This window comes from Rhinopithecus bieti, unplaced genomic scaffold (genome assembly GCF_001698545.2).
Source record: "Rhinopithecus bieti isolate Rb0 unplaced genomic scaffold, ASM169854v2 scaffold_46389, whole genome shotgun sequence".
NCBI classification, from domain to species: domain Eukaryota; kingdom Metazoa; phylum Chordata; class Mammalia; order Primates; family Cercopithecidae; genus Rhinopithecus; species Rhinopithecus bieti.
This window is the reverse complement of record NW_016818836.1, coordinates 843,404-860,020: the sequence shown is the minus strand read 5'-3', so window position 1 is coordinate 860,020 and position 16,617 is coordinate 843,404. Positions and strand designations below refer to the sequence as shown.

Sequence of the window (16,617 nt, the reverse complement as noted above, 5' to 3'; positions counted from 1 at the left end):
AAAAAAAAAAAAAAAAAAAAAGAAGACAGTTGTATCCGCTTCTGCCTTAAAAATATTGCATTGTTGTTTTGATTTAACTACATAAAGAAGAAAATCCAGTCACATACAAATGTAGTTGGAAAAGGGAGGAATATTCTAGTAGCCTTTTCAAATAGTTGAGGCCATTCTTTTTTAATACTCTGCCAAAACAAGTGGAAGTTTTTTAAAGATTAGTTGCAGTGTGGAATCAGAAAACGTGTCAATGAACATTTTATACTCTGAACACTAATATCCATTGGTCTGTCTTGCCTTTTACTCATGCATGATTTTATAACTTGGAAAATATTGACTGAGTTACACAGATCTTTTAAATATTGGAATATTTCCTTATGGAATATTTTTTAAAAATCAAATTTGTTGCTGTTAACCACTGATCTCATCAGAAAAGTCTGTAAGTACTGGGAAGCTGTCAAGAGAAAATTGGCAGATGCAAGTTTTTTTGTTTTGTTTTGTTTTTTTGTCTTTTAGAGACAGGGTCTTGCTCTGTTGCCCAGGCTGGAGTGCAGTGGTGTGATCATAGCTCACAGTAGCCTCCAACTCCTGGGCTCAAGCAATCCTTCCACCTCAGCCTAAGTAGCTAAGACTATAGGCGCTTGCCACCAAGCTCAGCTACTTTTTTTTAATTTTTTGTAGAGATGGAGTTTTCTTATGTTGCCCAGGCTGATCTTGAACTGCTGGGCTCAAGCTGTCCTCCTGCCTCAGCCTCCCGAAGTGCTGGAATTACAGGCGTGAGCCGCCACGCCTGGCCCAAGTTTTCCAGTATTCTAGAATTCACTTGAAAATGTAAATTTTATCACAAATACTGTCAAGATATGTTCTTTGAAGTAAAAAGTTCACTTTGTTCATTTTTTAGAAAATGTCTACCAGATACCCAAGTCCTATAATCATGATTTTTCTCAGTTGACTTTTGAGTAAAATTGGAGCTCAATGAACAAAGCTGCTAGTTCAGCTCACAACTCAGTTCCAGAAGCGCTTTTCCTCAAGACATGCTTTAGCATGTGAAGAAAGGCTTGTTACATACTTCCTAATTAGTCATGCAGAATAATGAAAAGATGTGTACTCAGGGTCAAGATTTAATGAAATCAGTCATTTTTATTGCTTCATCAAGAACATTCTTAAGTGCAACTGTCTCTATTTTTTTCCTTTTACTTCAGGTGTATGAGAGTGAAGAATACCATTGTATTCTTAGTTTGGTTCCTGAATTGTGACAAGGCACCTGCAGTTTTAGTCAGCATTGCTTTTATACCTTCAGGGCAAATAGCAACCCAGTGAAAAGGCAAATCACACCTTGCTTGAAAACTGTTTGCTATTTTGCACCCCTGAAAGAGTTCACAAACCATACTTTGAAAATTACTTATTTGGTATATGATAGAAATATAAGAATATTTGTGAAATTATAAACATATTAGCAAGGAGAGAAGAATGTATTGTGAGTGTGAGTCATCTGTTATTCAGCAAGGTGTGTGCTGCTCAGCATCTAGAAGTTATGTTCAAAAGTTGAACATTTGTCCAGTTCAGATTTAGAAAAAAAAAAGTTGGACAAAACACCACAAAAGGATCACCAAGGCCAGGCACAGTGGCTCACATCTGTAATCCCAGCACTTTGGGAAGCCAAGGCAGGTGGATTGCTTGAGCTCAGGAGATCAAGACCAGCCTGGGCAACATGGCGAAACCTCATCTCTACAAAACATACACAATACAAAAAAAATTACAAACATTAACTCAGTGTGGTGACATGCACCAGTAGTTCCAGCTACTCGGGAGGCTGAGGTGGGAGGATTGCTTGGGCCTGGGAGGCGGAGGTTGCAGTGGGTCAAATCACACCAGTGCCCTCCAGCCTGGGTGACTTAGAGTGAGACCCTGTCTCAAAAACAAAAAAAAAATCAAAAACTGCCATTTGAAATGCTGTGAATTGGATGCATAGAGTAATACTACCTTCAAAATGCATCCGGTGCAGTGTTTTCTTAAGGTCCTTAACCTTCATAATAGTTAACTTTGTGAGAAGTAGTTAACTTCTTCTCTCAGAAACCCAGTGTGTTTGGTTGTAAAGGCTGGTGTAGGGAAGAGGGCCAGTTGTAGCAGGCAGAAAGAGCTGGCATGGATATATATCAGGTGTCACCTCCCAGGTAACAATAAATAGGTTCATGGCTTCCTGTGGAGACTCCTGTATTAGAATGTCAGTTCCTCCAAGCTTTCATCAAGAGTGGTATGAAAGTTGGGTGCAGTGGCACGTGCCTCCTGAGTAGTCGTCCCAGCTACTCAGGAGGCTGAGCCCGGTTGAGCCCAGGAGTTTGAGACCAGCCTGGGCCACATAGCACAACCCTGTCTTATGAAGAGGAAACAGATTCAACTCAGAAGACCAGAGAAGATGTATTCTCTGCAACTATCAAAGTTACTTATTAATCTGAGAAGCTGAAGGATAAAGGATTTGATAGACTGTATAATAATTTTTAAGTTATTGATAAAGGAATTGATTGTGGATCACATGTACTTTTGCTGGAATAATAAAGCCACACAGGAACTTTTTAGACTATGTGGTATTGTGGAGGAGGGCCTAGGATTCAGGAGCTTCAGTTTTAGTCATAATTCTTCCATTAACTTACTGTGTGAACTGGCTAAATTATTTAATCAGTAGAGCTTTAATTTCCTTCTCTGTAAAATTATAGGATTGGACTACATTTCTAAAGATAATCTAACTTCATGCATCAGGTACAGTCACATGCATGAAACACCCAAGTAAATTATCTGGAGAAATTTTTGAACTTTCCCTTTTACTACATTTAAGGATTCTTCTGAAAATAAAGAACAAATTCACTAGGAATTACCATTAGGTACATACTTGCCTCCTGGCTTGCTCTGATGTTGTTCTTAACCTTTTCTGATCCAAAAGGCTTATAAAATAGTGTATTTTGTTGCTTTAGTGGGATTTTGATTATATCAATGAAAAAAATAAGCTCCTGGAAGATAAGGGAAATTGACAGTTCCATTAAGAACAGGATGTTTTAAATTATATTTAGAATGAATTGTATGAATTGTGTACCTTGGGACACACATCTCATTTGCCATTATCTCCTGAAAAGAGTGTGGATACATAAGCTAAAACCGTTAGGGTGCATGTTTGTGTGTCTTAGAATAAAGGATGCACCTAAAGTTCACTGTATTAGCTTTAACAGATGTGCTTAGGTTCTAAGCATAATATTTTTGCCAGTTAATGGTAGCTAAGAATATTGTTTTTAATTTTCAGAAGGACCACCTGACATGAAACCTGATTTGCTTTCCTCTAGTAATTTATATTCAGATTCAACCTTGGAGCAAAGCACTAAGGAAATTTGTCTGTGGTTCCCCACTGATTGTCTTAAAATTTTGTTTTGTAACACATGAGCATCGTTTTTTCTTTAGGATCTCTGGGCTACATTTGGATCACTTCACCAAATCTAAGTAGATTGAACTATCTACTTCTTTATGTCTTGGAACTCATTTTTAAATATGAAGACCTTCCTTATTGTTATTCAGAATGCATATTGTTACTGTGTATATATAACTAATTTGTACTTAGATGAATACCTTTATCTTTTCTTTATTTAGAGATACCATATTTGTTTTCTGTTTTGATTTTCTGTTAAAGATGCCCTTTTTTTCCTCTTAAGAAGAACAAACAACTCTAACGTCTAAACTTAGATAAGGTTTGGGGTTTTGCTTTATTTTAGGCATGTTTCTCCCCAAGGGACACCGCCTTTCTGTTTCAGACAGGTGCAGAAACAGACAGCTCTGATGCTGGTGCTCTCCAGCCTCCTCCCCCTCCCCATATCAGACTGCGTGCATTCCACTAATACAAGGGTTTTGAAAAGTGGGACTGCCTTTGAAAAGGGTACGGCTTTACTGGTTACTGATTTGTTCAGGAAGAGTCTACTAGTAGACCCTTTTAAGTGTCTATTAAAAGAGGGTCTGTAATCTCTTTTAAAGCTTCTCTTACTTATACTAAAAGCTGTCCAAGTTGTTTTGCAGTTTTTCATTTGTACGCAAACTAGCACATTTTGAGTCTGTGTCATCTAAGATGGCAGTTTATTTTGAAGCGTAGCTGTCAATCATGTAGCAAGCCAATATTTAAGTAATTGCCTGGGTTAATTGCTTTTCTTTTAATTATAGAAATGAAACAGTGCTTTAATTTAATTTTGTTGTATTAATCTCTTAGCATGGCTGAAAGTAGTGCTGTGAAGTAAGCTAATTTATCCCAGCATTGCATGTCACCAAAGGAGAAACTTATTTGGCCCTGTTTTCTTTTTCTTATTTTTTTAGGAAATTGGCTCTTCATGTACATTGTTTATGTCATGAATATATATTAATCTAGGTGAAGGCAGAGATAGTTATTAAAATCAGCGTTCTTTTATCATGACTGTGAGAAGTATGCTTAGTCTGGTAGTTTTCCTTGGGGCAGTTTGTTTTGTAGGTTGACTAAATTAGTGAAAAAAAGAATTAAACAGTTATCTACTTGGTATTTCTCTGCTCTTGAGTACTAATTTACAATTTTTGAAGATAATAAATACCAAATCATTGCAGAGTTTTTTCTCAACATTTAAGCATATAGCATGTCACTTGGGATGCATTCTGACTAATACACGGATCTGCTGAACGATCTCATTACCCCTCCCTTTAGGGCGTCATCATCTAATGGTGATGCCCCTTCCCTTGTCTTTCAGGTACCATTCCTGGAGACCCTTTACTTTTATCAAACAGTCTTCCTTTTACTTTCCCCAATGTTTCCAGGGAGGTGTAGAAATATATATTTCTATAATACAATAATATTGAAGCATCTCTTTTTTTTTAAGTCACAAATAGTCAGTTCTGACGTCTAGTAATGTAGTCAGTTGCTCATTTTGGTTAATTAAGATTTACTGTTTATGTTCCATTCAAGTGTATCATTTTTGAAGAATTAAAATATACAAACATATATGTGTTAATTTTTCTTTAGCATTGATTGTCCTTATTGATTAATAAAGTTCTTTCAATCCATTAGAGTTTTATGTTACAGTCGAAGAATTTTAGGCCTGGTAGAGCTTTCTGATAAATCAAAAACTGCAGCAGTTTGAGATATTTAATTCTACATTGAATTAATCTTTATTTGGTTTTGAGGCCTTGTTTTTAAACAGATGTGAATCCATGTTTGAGAAAGAAATAACTGACTTTGCATAATTAAGCTTTCTGTCTGCTTTCCCCTTTAATTTACTTCTGGAGCAGGTATTCTCTAGAATTCAAAAAGCTTTTGTTATTTTTGAAATTTTGTATTAATGAGTAATAGTTCTCTCCTGAAGTTTCCAATAGAGAATAAAATAAAGCTCACAATGAATTATAGGTGGTCACATGAGCTAGATTGAGTTTATATTTTTGCTTTTAACTAAGTATACATGTATATATACACATAAATACACACAAGTTACCTTAGAAGTTCAAAGTAAGCAGCCCTGGATCATAAACTGTTGTTTGAGTGCACTTTATACTTTGTAAAATGATATCTATTCTTACTTAGTCATTTACATAGCCCTGTGAAGTAAATATTCTTATTAACCCTAATTTTTTGGATGATAAAATTGGAGATCAAAATGGTTCAGAGATTTGTCTGATGTAGTAAAGCTGAGACTCAACCCTAGATCTTTGTACTTACGTCTTCCCTCTTTCCAACATTTAATGTTTTTTAAAATACCTTAATGCTTACCAATTTATTTGTATTTTCTCTACTAATAATTCTTCATGTGCTTTATGGAGATTAATTACTCAGAGACATCCTGCGTAGAGCACAGTTAGCGCATAACTCAGCACATTTTGAGCACCTAAACTGCTTCTAGGACAACCCTAGTGGGATAGTCACAGGCCCCAAAACTTAACACATCCAAAACTGAATTCAACATTGTTGGATTGCAGGAGGGAGGCATGCAGAATTGTGCGCTGCCCAGGACAGATATGATTCTTGCCTTCCTAGAACTTATAAGGTACTGTGTGGAGCCAGCTAGGGAGGCAAATATGAAATAATTATAGTGTAAATAATGCAAGTAAGTGTGGTAACTGGCGCAAGGCAGGATAGAGCACAAAGAAAGACTCCAACAAGCTTAAGTGCTTACTTAGCCTGATGGTCAAAGAAGGCCTCTCTTGTATGATCAGGAGTTACTGAGGCAAGAGATGGGTAGAGAGGAAGGGGAGGATTGCTCTAGGAGAGGAAATAGCCTATCTCAAGGCCTTGAGGCGAGAGTTACCATGGCATTTTCGGGGAACTAAGAGAAGTTGAGGATGGCAACGGGAATGAGGGTTGGGAGAGAGTAGCCGAAATGAGCCCATTGAGGTAGGCCAGGCCAGGACCAGGTTATACAGGGTCTAGTAAGCTATGTTTGGCATTTCAGATTTTATCCTGAGCCATGAGAAACCGTTGAAGGTTTAAGTGGAAGTGATCACTCTGACTGTAGAAAATGGACTGGAACAACAGCAGAAATTGGGAGACTATTTCTAGTCTCCCACGCTAGTTAAGAGACTGCATGGTAGTCATCCAGATGGGAATGATAGACTGGATGGTGACAGTGGAAATGAGTGAAGTAAAGTGATGGATTCAAAGGGTGTTTAACAAGGAAGATCTTTATGAAGATACAAGAGCAAAGGAGGATTTAGTAGTAAATTAAGAACAGGTATAGGAAGGAAGAACATGTGTTTTCTACATATGAGTTTGGAGAGACCATGAGAGATGCTAAAGAAGGCATTTGACTTTATGGGTCTTGTGCTGACAGAGGAAAAGTCTGGGCTGAAATTAAAATTAGAATTGCTTGTGTCATGGGAACTGAGAAGATCAATCACCTTGAAAGAAAGTAGGGTAAGAAGACCTATGACCAAGTTTTAAAGTCCAACATTTTAAAATTGAGAGAGACTGATAAGTCAGAGAAAATTGAGAGAAAAAGTGTTTCAATGATAGATTTGTTTTAGTAGGATTTTAGGGATTATCCTGCTTTCCTTCAGATTTTCCCATCTGCTACTTGGTGTGAAGACTTTATGAATATTTATAAATACTTCCATAATTAGAGATAACTGGCTTATAATGCAAATGCCTCTTCAAACAACTCGTTGATTCGTTAGTCTTATTGAAAGTTTTCAGCAAAACAGAACATTGGAAAACCCTTTCCAGTCTCAACTGGGGGAACTTGGAAAGCAGTGGAAAAAAGCAGGAAGCCTGTGGATGCCCAAAGTGTTAAAAGCATTAGTCAATGGTTGGAGACCAAAAAGGAATCCGTTTTAAGTTAGTTGTGGAGAGTGACTTTGAGAATCAAGTGAAATAAGGGAACGTGAGACATTATGTAAAACAATGAAGTGTTCGTTTTTATCCTACGTCACATAGTGAATGAGTAGTAGAGTCAGGGACCCAGGGGATGGAGTTGAATGAGGTGCAGTCAGCTGCTCTGGTTGGTGTGGATACATCTTGATTTTGTATTTTGGATGTGTGCTGTTGCCCCACCACCTTGGTTTATGGCTAGGAAAGTAATTGTTCTAGGTGAAGGAGACTTCCAGATAATAAAAAAGTAAACAATTGAGCATTTTTAATGGCATAGGTTTCTTTTTCTTTTCTTTCTTTCTTTTTTTTTTTTTAACTTTAAGTTCCAGGATATAGCAGAACGTGCAGGTTTGTTACATAGGTATACATGTGCCATGGTGGTTTGCTACACCTATCAACCCATCATCTAGGTTTTACACCCCACATGCATTAGGTGTTTGTCTTAATGCTTTACCTCCCCTTAACCCCCAACCCAGACAGACCTCAGGATGTGTTGTTTCCCATGTGATCTCATTGTGTCCATGTGATCTCATTGTTCAACTCCCACTTACAAGTGAGGACATTAATGGTGTATTCATGTATTTCACATCTTCCCAATCTTAATAAGTTGTATCTTTTTATTTATTCCTTGGGATCATCGTTGTAAGCATGTTACTGTATTATCCTAGAAATATTCCCTGGGGTTCTTAGGTGGGATAGGGATGTGTGCCCCTTTAATAAATATTCTAGGACAATTGGTGTTTTACACACTCTTTCTTCCTTATCTCTGCACTCGGTGCATCTGCATCTTGCCACACTCTTTTTCTTACCCTCTATTATCCTTTTTAAATCTTGTTACTTCTTACCTTATACACAGAACTTGGCTTTTGTTAACTATCAGGGCACTAACTATCAGTGTGTTCCTTTTCCCTCTTTCCTGGTTAGCGAACACAGCAGTCTCACTGAGTCTCCTGAACCCTTTTCAATTTTCAGTCTTATAGTGGGTAAGTTACTTCTGGATATAATTTTTGGGATTTGAGATGTTTAATGCCTGAGTCACTAATCAACAGAATGCTAGTGTGTGCAAATCTGGCTTCCAAAACCGAATGAGGGAAAGTTCTTTATAGAAAAATCCTAACTAGGGCGGGCGTGGTGGTTCATGCCTGTAATCTCAGCACTTTGGGAGGCTGAGGCAGGTGGATCACGAGGTCAGGAGATTGAGACCACCCTGGCTAACACAGTGAAACACTGTTTCTACTAAAAATACAAAAAATTAGCCAGGCATAGTGGCGGGTGCCTGTAGTCCCAGCTACTCGGGAGGCTGAGGCAGGAGAATCGCTTGAACCCAGGAGGCGGAGGTTGCAGTGAGCCAAGATGGCGCCACTGCACTCCAGCCTGGGTGACAGAGCAAGACTCCATCTCAAAAAAAAAAAAAAAAAAAAAAAGCAAGAAAAAAGAAAAATCCTAACTAATAAATGCAGAAAGAATGATAAAATTAGAAATTGCTATTCTAGTTCTTTTGTTGAAATAGGTCATCAAGCAATACTAAAATGGTAAAAAGTTGATGGGACACTTTAAATGGAGGGATCAGACTGATTCCCCCAAACTCAAGTGATTGATAGTAACATCATTAAAAGTGGGGCATGCAAACACTATATGCCTCCTAATATGGTATAGCACAGGGGCCAGCGAACTTTTCCTATAAAGGGCCAGATGGTACTTATCTTAGGCTTTGAGAACCATGTGGCCTTTAGTTGCAACTAGAAAGCAGTCATAGACAGATACATAAATGAATGAATGTGTGGCTGTGTTCCAATAAAACTTTACTTACAAAACAGGCATTAGGCTGGATTTGGCCCATGGGCTCTAGTTTGTAGACCCCTAATATAATAAGAAGTGCACAGCACCAGATATGAAGTCTTCTTGTCAAAACAATTGAACCTGCATCAGATCAAAGCTCCAAGTCTAATCATACTTTTCAGGAAATAAAGGTACAAGTTAAATGACATGTACAATCCTGACTGTGGGACATTCTGTAGGGCAGATAAGCTGGTTTCTCAAGTAAATCAGTGCATAACAAAGGGGGTGAAAGAAGCTCCTTCGTGGAGGGAAAAGAATCAGATGTAATATGTAGACTTGGAATTCCTCATCGTAAAGTAGATCTTTGAGATAATAGGGGAAATTTTAAAATGTGATGATTTTACTCCAATAAACAAGTATAGAGTAGGTGAGTGGAGATAGATGGAACAGTTGGCAAAATGTTGATAATTGTTGAAACTGGATGGTAGATACATGGGGATTTATTAATCTCTCTACATTCTATATGCTTGAAATTTTTTACAACAAGTTAAAATAAAGTTGAATGAACCCCAAAAAGTGTGAGTCAGTCGGGGAGAGGGGTTGGCTGCATAGAAAACAGGGAAGAATCAAATTGCAAACATTTTTTCTTATAGTTAGAGGAATTTTGTTTTTTATTACTGGTAGTACTCATTTTAATAATAGTACTTCCTTTATTTTCTCACATGAAATTCCTTTCTCCACTTTAAAACTAACGTTCTTATTTTCACATTTTAATTTCAGATGGAAGTCCCTGATTGCAAGTGCCACTGGTATTCATTGTACCACTTAGATTTTGTTAAGAAACAGAAACGGAATTACTTTACTAAACTGCTTTGTGATTACACAGATAGACTCTGGGAGTTTGCTAGCACCTTTTATTCTAAATTATGAACAGGGAAAAAACAAATAAAGAAAATAAATACAAAAATTTAGACTTTTTAAAATGACTTAAGGGAGAAGCAAGTCACACAATGAGTTTGAGATGCAAAGCAGCGAATTAGAACAAATAGCTGCTTACATGAACAAATCAGTGGGATGTGAAAATGCATCACCGTAACCTACATTTTTTTCTACCAAGAGATTTGCAGCTGACTATCGGGTGACTCATTCCTATGCTTAGGGGGTGAGGTAATGCTATTGTGAAGGGTGATGTCATCTCTGTACCTGAACTGCATGCATATATTGCTTCTGTGGCTCTCAAGGAAAAGCTCCATCTGCTTTCACATATGCAGCCTGAAAGACTTGACAAGATTGGCAGAAAGGTCAACAGCCATGTATATGACTCATAAGCAACCAATTAGTGAAGAGCAGCTATTTAAAAGTGAACTTTTAAAATCATAATCCAGAAATATGACATGATGATTCATTATTGAATCATAATGCCTTGTTTTGTGTTTTGTACTTATTGAGTTAATGCTGTTGAGCATTTAACTTTTAAAATAAGGCAGTTTTCTCAGTATGGTCAATCATATCAAGCCTTGGTTCTTTAAACTATATTTTTAATTGAAGATAAGGTTGGTTGGTCAGTCTGTTGGTTGGTTGGTTGGTTGGTTGGTTGGTTGGTTTTACTTTTGGAGAGGGCAAAATGGATTTTATTCCATATTGGTTTGGCAATTGATTTTGCACTTAGGAGACACTGTATTCCCTAAGGACCCGGTACTGCTTTAGAGGAAAAGAGGTTTTTAATGGAAGAGGAAATAAGTCAAAAGAAATGCTATCTGTTTACTGCAGACACACTTACTCCTCTTCCTGTTTTAGTCATGCACACCTGCTTTCTCTGTTTGTACTTTAACCTAATACTACGGTTGAGATGACCAATTAAAATATCTATTTTTAACTTTATTATCATTTGAATCTAGTGTTCTGGTAAATAAAATATAGAATATTTAACATAATATGGAGGTAGATAACAGTAAATACTTGATTTTCTATCTGATAAGTAACTCAAAATAGAAGATCATATAGGCTAAATACTACATATTGTTATTATAGGGTATGTGCATACTGTGACCTAGATTTGTTATAATGGCAACTTTAAGTTGGACATTCTACAAAAGCTAAAAATAAAGGTTTTAATTTTTGAGAATAAAATTTGTTATCTATTATCAGGAAACAGAAGGAAACAAAGAATAAAATAGTTATGCTAAGACTCCAAGGTAATATTAGGTGAGGTATATACCAATGTCACTTGAGAACTTACTAAAAATCAAATGTTTTTTCAGTAAGAGCAATAGGAGTCTTTAAGTGTCTAGAATTATGGTAAACCTTCATTTAATGGTATAGTCTTGAGTTTGATTATAGAGCTCCTGCAAGACTCTTGAGTACCTTTCTTTTGTTTTTAAACTCTTGTTTGGAAATAATTTCAAACTACAGACAGTTGCACAATAAACGTGATACCAAAAAAGAAAAAAAACAAAAACCCTTTTATGCTCAGATTTTACCTATCCCGACCAGGTTGCCTGCTTTATATGCTTGCCCATGTCCTCTTACCCACTCTTACTCTTCTCCCCCATTCCCTCCTACAAACTTGTTTTTCTTGAAATATTTGAGGATAAGTTAAATATGCATCATGGCCCTTTACTCTTAAATACATCAGTGTGTATTTCCTAATAGAGATATTCTCTTATGTAATTACAAAAGTTATAAGTGTTATCAATTTATATTAATACAATGCCTTACCATCCATATTCGAGTTTTGTCAATTGACCTAATAATATCCTTTATAGCATCCTCTACCCCTAGTACAGCATCTAGTTTAGGGTCAGATATTGCATTCATTTGTCACGTTAGCCTCTTTTAATCTAGTTTGTTTTTTTTTTTTTTCACAACCTTTCTTTGTCAGACATTGACATTTTTGAAGAATATGGTTTCTCTGTTATTTTATTTTTAAAATGGACTTTTCCTTAGTTTGTGCTTGCCTGATGTTCAGGCTGTGCATTCTTGGCTGGAATACTACATAGGTGATGAAGTCTCTCTCAGGGCATCTAACTCTCATTGATGATTTTTACTTTGGTTATCCAATGAAGGTATTATCTCCACTATATAATATATAACTTTTATTTTTTAATTTCTTGTAACGATAAGTACTCTGTAAGGAGACATTCTAGACCATGTAGATATTCTGTTCTTCATCAAAGTTTCCACCTCAATTTAGCACCATTTCTGACTCTGGTATGACCCAGTCTTTACTGTGATGGTGGCAAGATGCTAATTTTTCTAACTCCAGCCCTTCCTTTTCCCTCATATATTATTTATTTTATCTGTTTGCTATTGGTATGAGCATGTGAATTTCTATTTTTAAAACTTCAGTACTTAACTATTTTGGTGCTTAATTGTCCCAGATTTGACCAGTGGCATGCCCTCACCCTTTCCAAGCACATCCTTGTTTTTTGAAAGAATAAGATGGTAAAGGCTCATCTTGCATCTACACTGCCCCAGCCCTGGAATCTGCCATTTCTCTGAGGAGCCCTAGTTCCTTTTGGTGGAGAATGTAATTAGATAACACAATTTGGGCACTGGGTATGAGTGCACTACTTTTACAGTCACTGTGTAAACATAAATATAAACATTAGCTGACCTGGTAAGTATTTCTTGGAGGTTCAGTGAACAATTTTTAAGAATATCACAATGTCTCGGATTATAGTTAACAACAAAAGGGAAAGTTAAGGAATGATAGGATTTTTGTCAGCAAACTTACATTGCTAAAATTTTCTTAGATTTCAAACCAAAAACATACGTGATGCTAGGTTGAAGGCCAGATAGGATTTCTCTTGACAAAGTTGGTACAGAAAGATGTTCCAGAAAGAAGAAATGACATTGACAATGACATAAATGAACAATATCAGTAACATTAAATGTTGTGTTTAAATAACCATGCCTGATTTCTACCCATTTGGGGAGAAGTAAAAGATAGGGATGAAAGGTTTATTTAAGGTCAGATTTAGAGGACTTTGAATGTCCTCCAAAGGATTTTGGATCTTTAGGATTTGGGGTCTTTATTAAGAAGATAATAGCTGTTGAAGATTTTTGAATAGTGTCATAACAAGCTTAACTCTGACTCAGAGAGATTAATCTGGAAGATACATAGAAGATTAAGGAAATTTGCAGTTAAGAACTGTAAAGAGGCTAGTATAGTAGTTCAGGAGGAGATAATAAGGATTTGAACTGGAAAATGAAAGAAAGAAGCGAATTAGAATAGTGGCTTTTAATCTGTCTTCCAAAACCCCAGGTTTGGGGCAAAGTGGATGTGTGAGTTGAACACCAAATGAGAACTCTCAGTTACTGTATGCGAGTTTTCAAGTAAGTATCCCTTTAAAGAAAGCAGTCTGCTGCTTAAAGAACAAAAAACTATGTAGAAAAATTTTGTTAACTCTTACTTCTCTCATATTCCTGTTTCCTAAAGTTTTGAGCCTGGATAATCAGGAAAATAGTTGTGTCATTAGTTGATGTAGATCCAATTATGAATTTTTTAAATGCCAAAGGTCAATGTCGCAAAGACATGTACTAAAACTCTTACTGAAGAGATAAGATATTCTTGGCCAGAAACCTTGGAATTATCCTGGACTCCTTTCTTTTGCTCATGCCATAAAGAGAATCCACCATGAAATCCTGTTGGCTTTACCTTTCAATTATATCCCAAACCTGACTACCTTAAACAGCTCAACTGCTTATCAACTAATCTCTTACCTTCCGCCTGCTCTCTCTGCCTCCACCCTTGCCTCTCAGCCTGTTCACTTTCCTTGTGGTTTTTCGAACGTGATGGGTACACTTCCATCTAAGAACCTTTGCAAAACCTGGCCTGACCTGGTTAATTCTCTCATGTTTAAGACTTTGCGCAAATTTACTTTCTCAGTGGGGTCTACCCTAAGCTCTTTATTGATAATCCCCTCTCCACCCCATGCATATTTACCCTTCTCCCTTTATCTTATTCCATTTTTTTAATGGCATTTATCACCTAACATACCCCATATAATTTACTTATTTATTAAGTTGTTTGTCTCATGACACCAGAGTTTAAGCTTCACAAAGGCAGTGATTTGTTTGTTTTGCTCACTGATCTATCCCAGCCATCAGAATGTGCCAGGCCATAGGTAGGCCCTTAATAAGCATTGTTAAAAGAAGGAAGGGCAACTGAGAACACAAAACAAGTAAGCTTACTTACCAGGCTTCTAGCTCATTGCAGATGTGAGAAAGCAAATAAAAGAAAGGATGGGATACTACTTGAATCAATATCTCTAAACCTGTGTTCCTTGGAACTGAGTCTATGACAGTAATTGGCCTTGATAAAAATAGCCCTAGAAAATACTGCATATATTATCTATAGAAAATCATATTACACATTAACATACTAATGGCTGTAAGAGCTCCTATAGTAACCTCTTCTTGAACTCACTTGATCATAAAACTCTCTTTTGGTAACTCAGCCTACCATTATGGGACCCTTTTGGCCCATGGTAAACTGAGTTTGAGAAAAACCTTACTAGAGTACTATGTGTAGGGCCTGGGAGTGATTGGCAGTTCTTTTAAATAACTTCTGGTTGATCGACTGTGCTGCTTCATGTGCTAGTCAGAAGGAGGCTGGAGTACATGAGGATCAAGACTCTAGCTCTTAATTACTATTATTCTTTTAAAGGTATGACGTTTTTATTTTTCTGGGAGAAATAAGAAAAAAATTAATGTTATTGCTCTTTTTAAAAGTTAGCTTCTGTTTTAGGTATTTGGGAATAAGATGATTATTCCTTCCCTGGATGGAGACCTCTTCCAGTGGGATCGAGACCGTGAGAGCATGGAAACAGTTCCTTTCACAGTTGAATCGCTTCTCGAATCTTCTTATAAATTTGGAGATGATGTTGTTTTGGTTGGAGGAAAATCTCTCACTACATATGGACTCAGTGCATGTAGTGGAAAGGTAAGTGAAAATACTGAATTTTCTTTGGGGAAATCAGAATAAATTAGGGTAGAAAAAGAAAAAGTAATTTATTAAAGGACACTTATTACTAGTTGAGATTTATTGTAATTATTCCCTGAGGTTGTCATTTGTTTTAATAAGAGAACTGTGAGGTAGGAAGGGGAAACTAATAACAGAATAAATGGCAGAGCAAGGAACAGAATAGCAGGAGGAAGAGAATTCATAAATATGGTCTACTGTGTCTCAGGTGTTTTGTTGTTTTTTTGGAGACAGAGTCTCACTCTGTTGCCCAGGCTGATCTCAGCTTATGGCAATCCCCACCCCCCACCCCATTTCACACCCCCTCAGGTTCAAGTGGTTTCAAGTGATTCTTGTGCCTCAGCCTCCTGAGTAGCTGGGATTACAGGCACGTGCCACCATGCCTGGCTAATTTTTGTATTTTTAGTAGACAGGGTTTTACCGTGTTGGCCAGGCTGGTCTCCAGCTTCTGGCCTTAAGTGATCTACCCACCTCAGCCTCCCAAAGCGCTGGGATTATAAGCAGGAGCCACCGCGCCCAGCCTCAGGTGCTTTTTTTAATACATTGTTTTACAATCTTCACAGTCTTCCTAAGTGTAATTTTTTTTTTTTTTTTTTTTTTTTTTTTTTTTTTTTTTTTTTACATTTTGACAGATGAAGAACCTTCTAAAGATTAATAGTAATCCTAATGATAAGAATAATTGACACTACTCATTTATAGGGTTTGATCCTATAATAAGGTGATCCAAGAGGAAAGTTTATACTCATTTTACAGATGAAGAAACTGAGACTTTAAAAGGTTCAGAAACTTCCAGGGTCACATTTAACTTAGCTCTATCTGACAACAAAGTCATGCTGTTAATAACCTAGACTTTCTCCAACATTAGCTCTTAGGATATAATCATAATATAATCTGCTTCTAAGGTTGGGTCTTATAAATCCATTATCAAGAGTAACTAATTAAAAACATCCTTTCAACCAGGCATAGTGGCTCACACTTGTAATCCTACCACTTTGGGACGCCAAGGTCGGTGGATCACTTGAGGCCAGGAGTTTGAGACGAGCCTGGCCAACATGGGAAAACCCATCTCTACTAAAAATAAAAAAAATTAGCTGGGGATGGTGGCACACGCATGCCTGTAGCCTGTAGTCCCAGCTACTCAGGAGGCTGAGGTATGAGAATCACTTGAACCTGGGAGGTGGAGGTTGCAGCGAACTGAGATCACACCACTGTACTACAACCTGTGCAACAGAGTGAGACATCATTAAAAATAATAATAACATAAATAAATAATAGACTCCATTAAAAAATAACAAAAATAAATAAGTAATTAACCAGGCATGGTGGTGGGTGCCTGTGGTCCCAACTACTCGGGAGGCTGAGGCAGGAGACTGGCGTGAACCCGGGAGGCGGAGCTTGCAGTGAGCCGAGATCGCGCCACTACACTCCAGCCTGGGCCACAGAGCAAGACTCCGTCTCAAAAAATAAATAAATAAATAAAATAAAAATAAATAAATAAATAAATAAATAA

At 37.0% G+C, this 16,617-nt stretch overlaps 1 protein-coding gene across 1 annotated transcript in view; it reads left to right on the top strand.

The window, feature by feature from the left end:
* EIF2AK3 (eukaryotic translation initiation factor 2 alpha kinase 3) overlaps window positions 1-16,617 on the top strand; it is an 83,272-nt gene that overhangs the window by 19,047 nt on the left and 47,608 nt on the right. Inside the window, 1 exon segment of the mRNA XM_017857577.1 lies at window positions 14,874-15,068. Within this exon segment, the coding sequence (XP_017713066.1) occupies window positions 14,874-15,068 (195 nt within the window).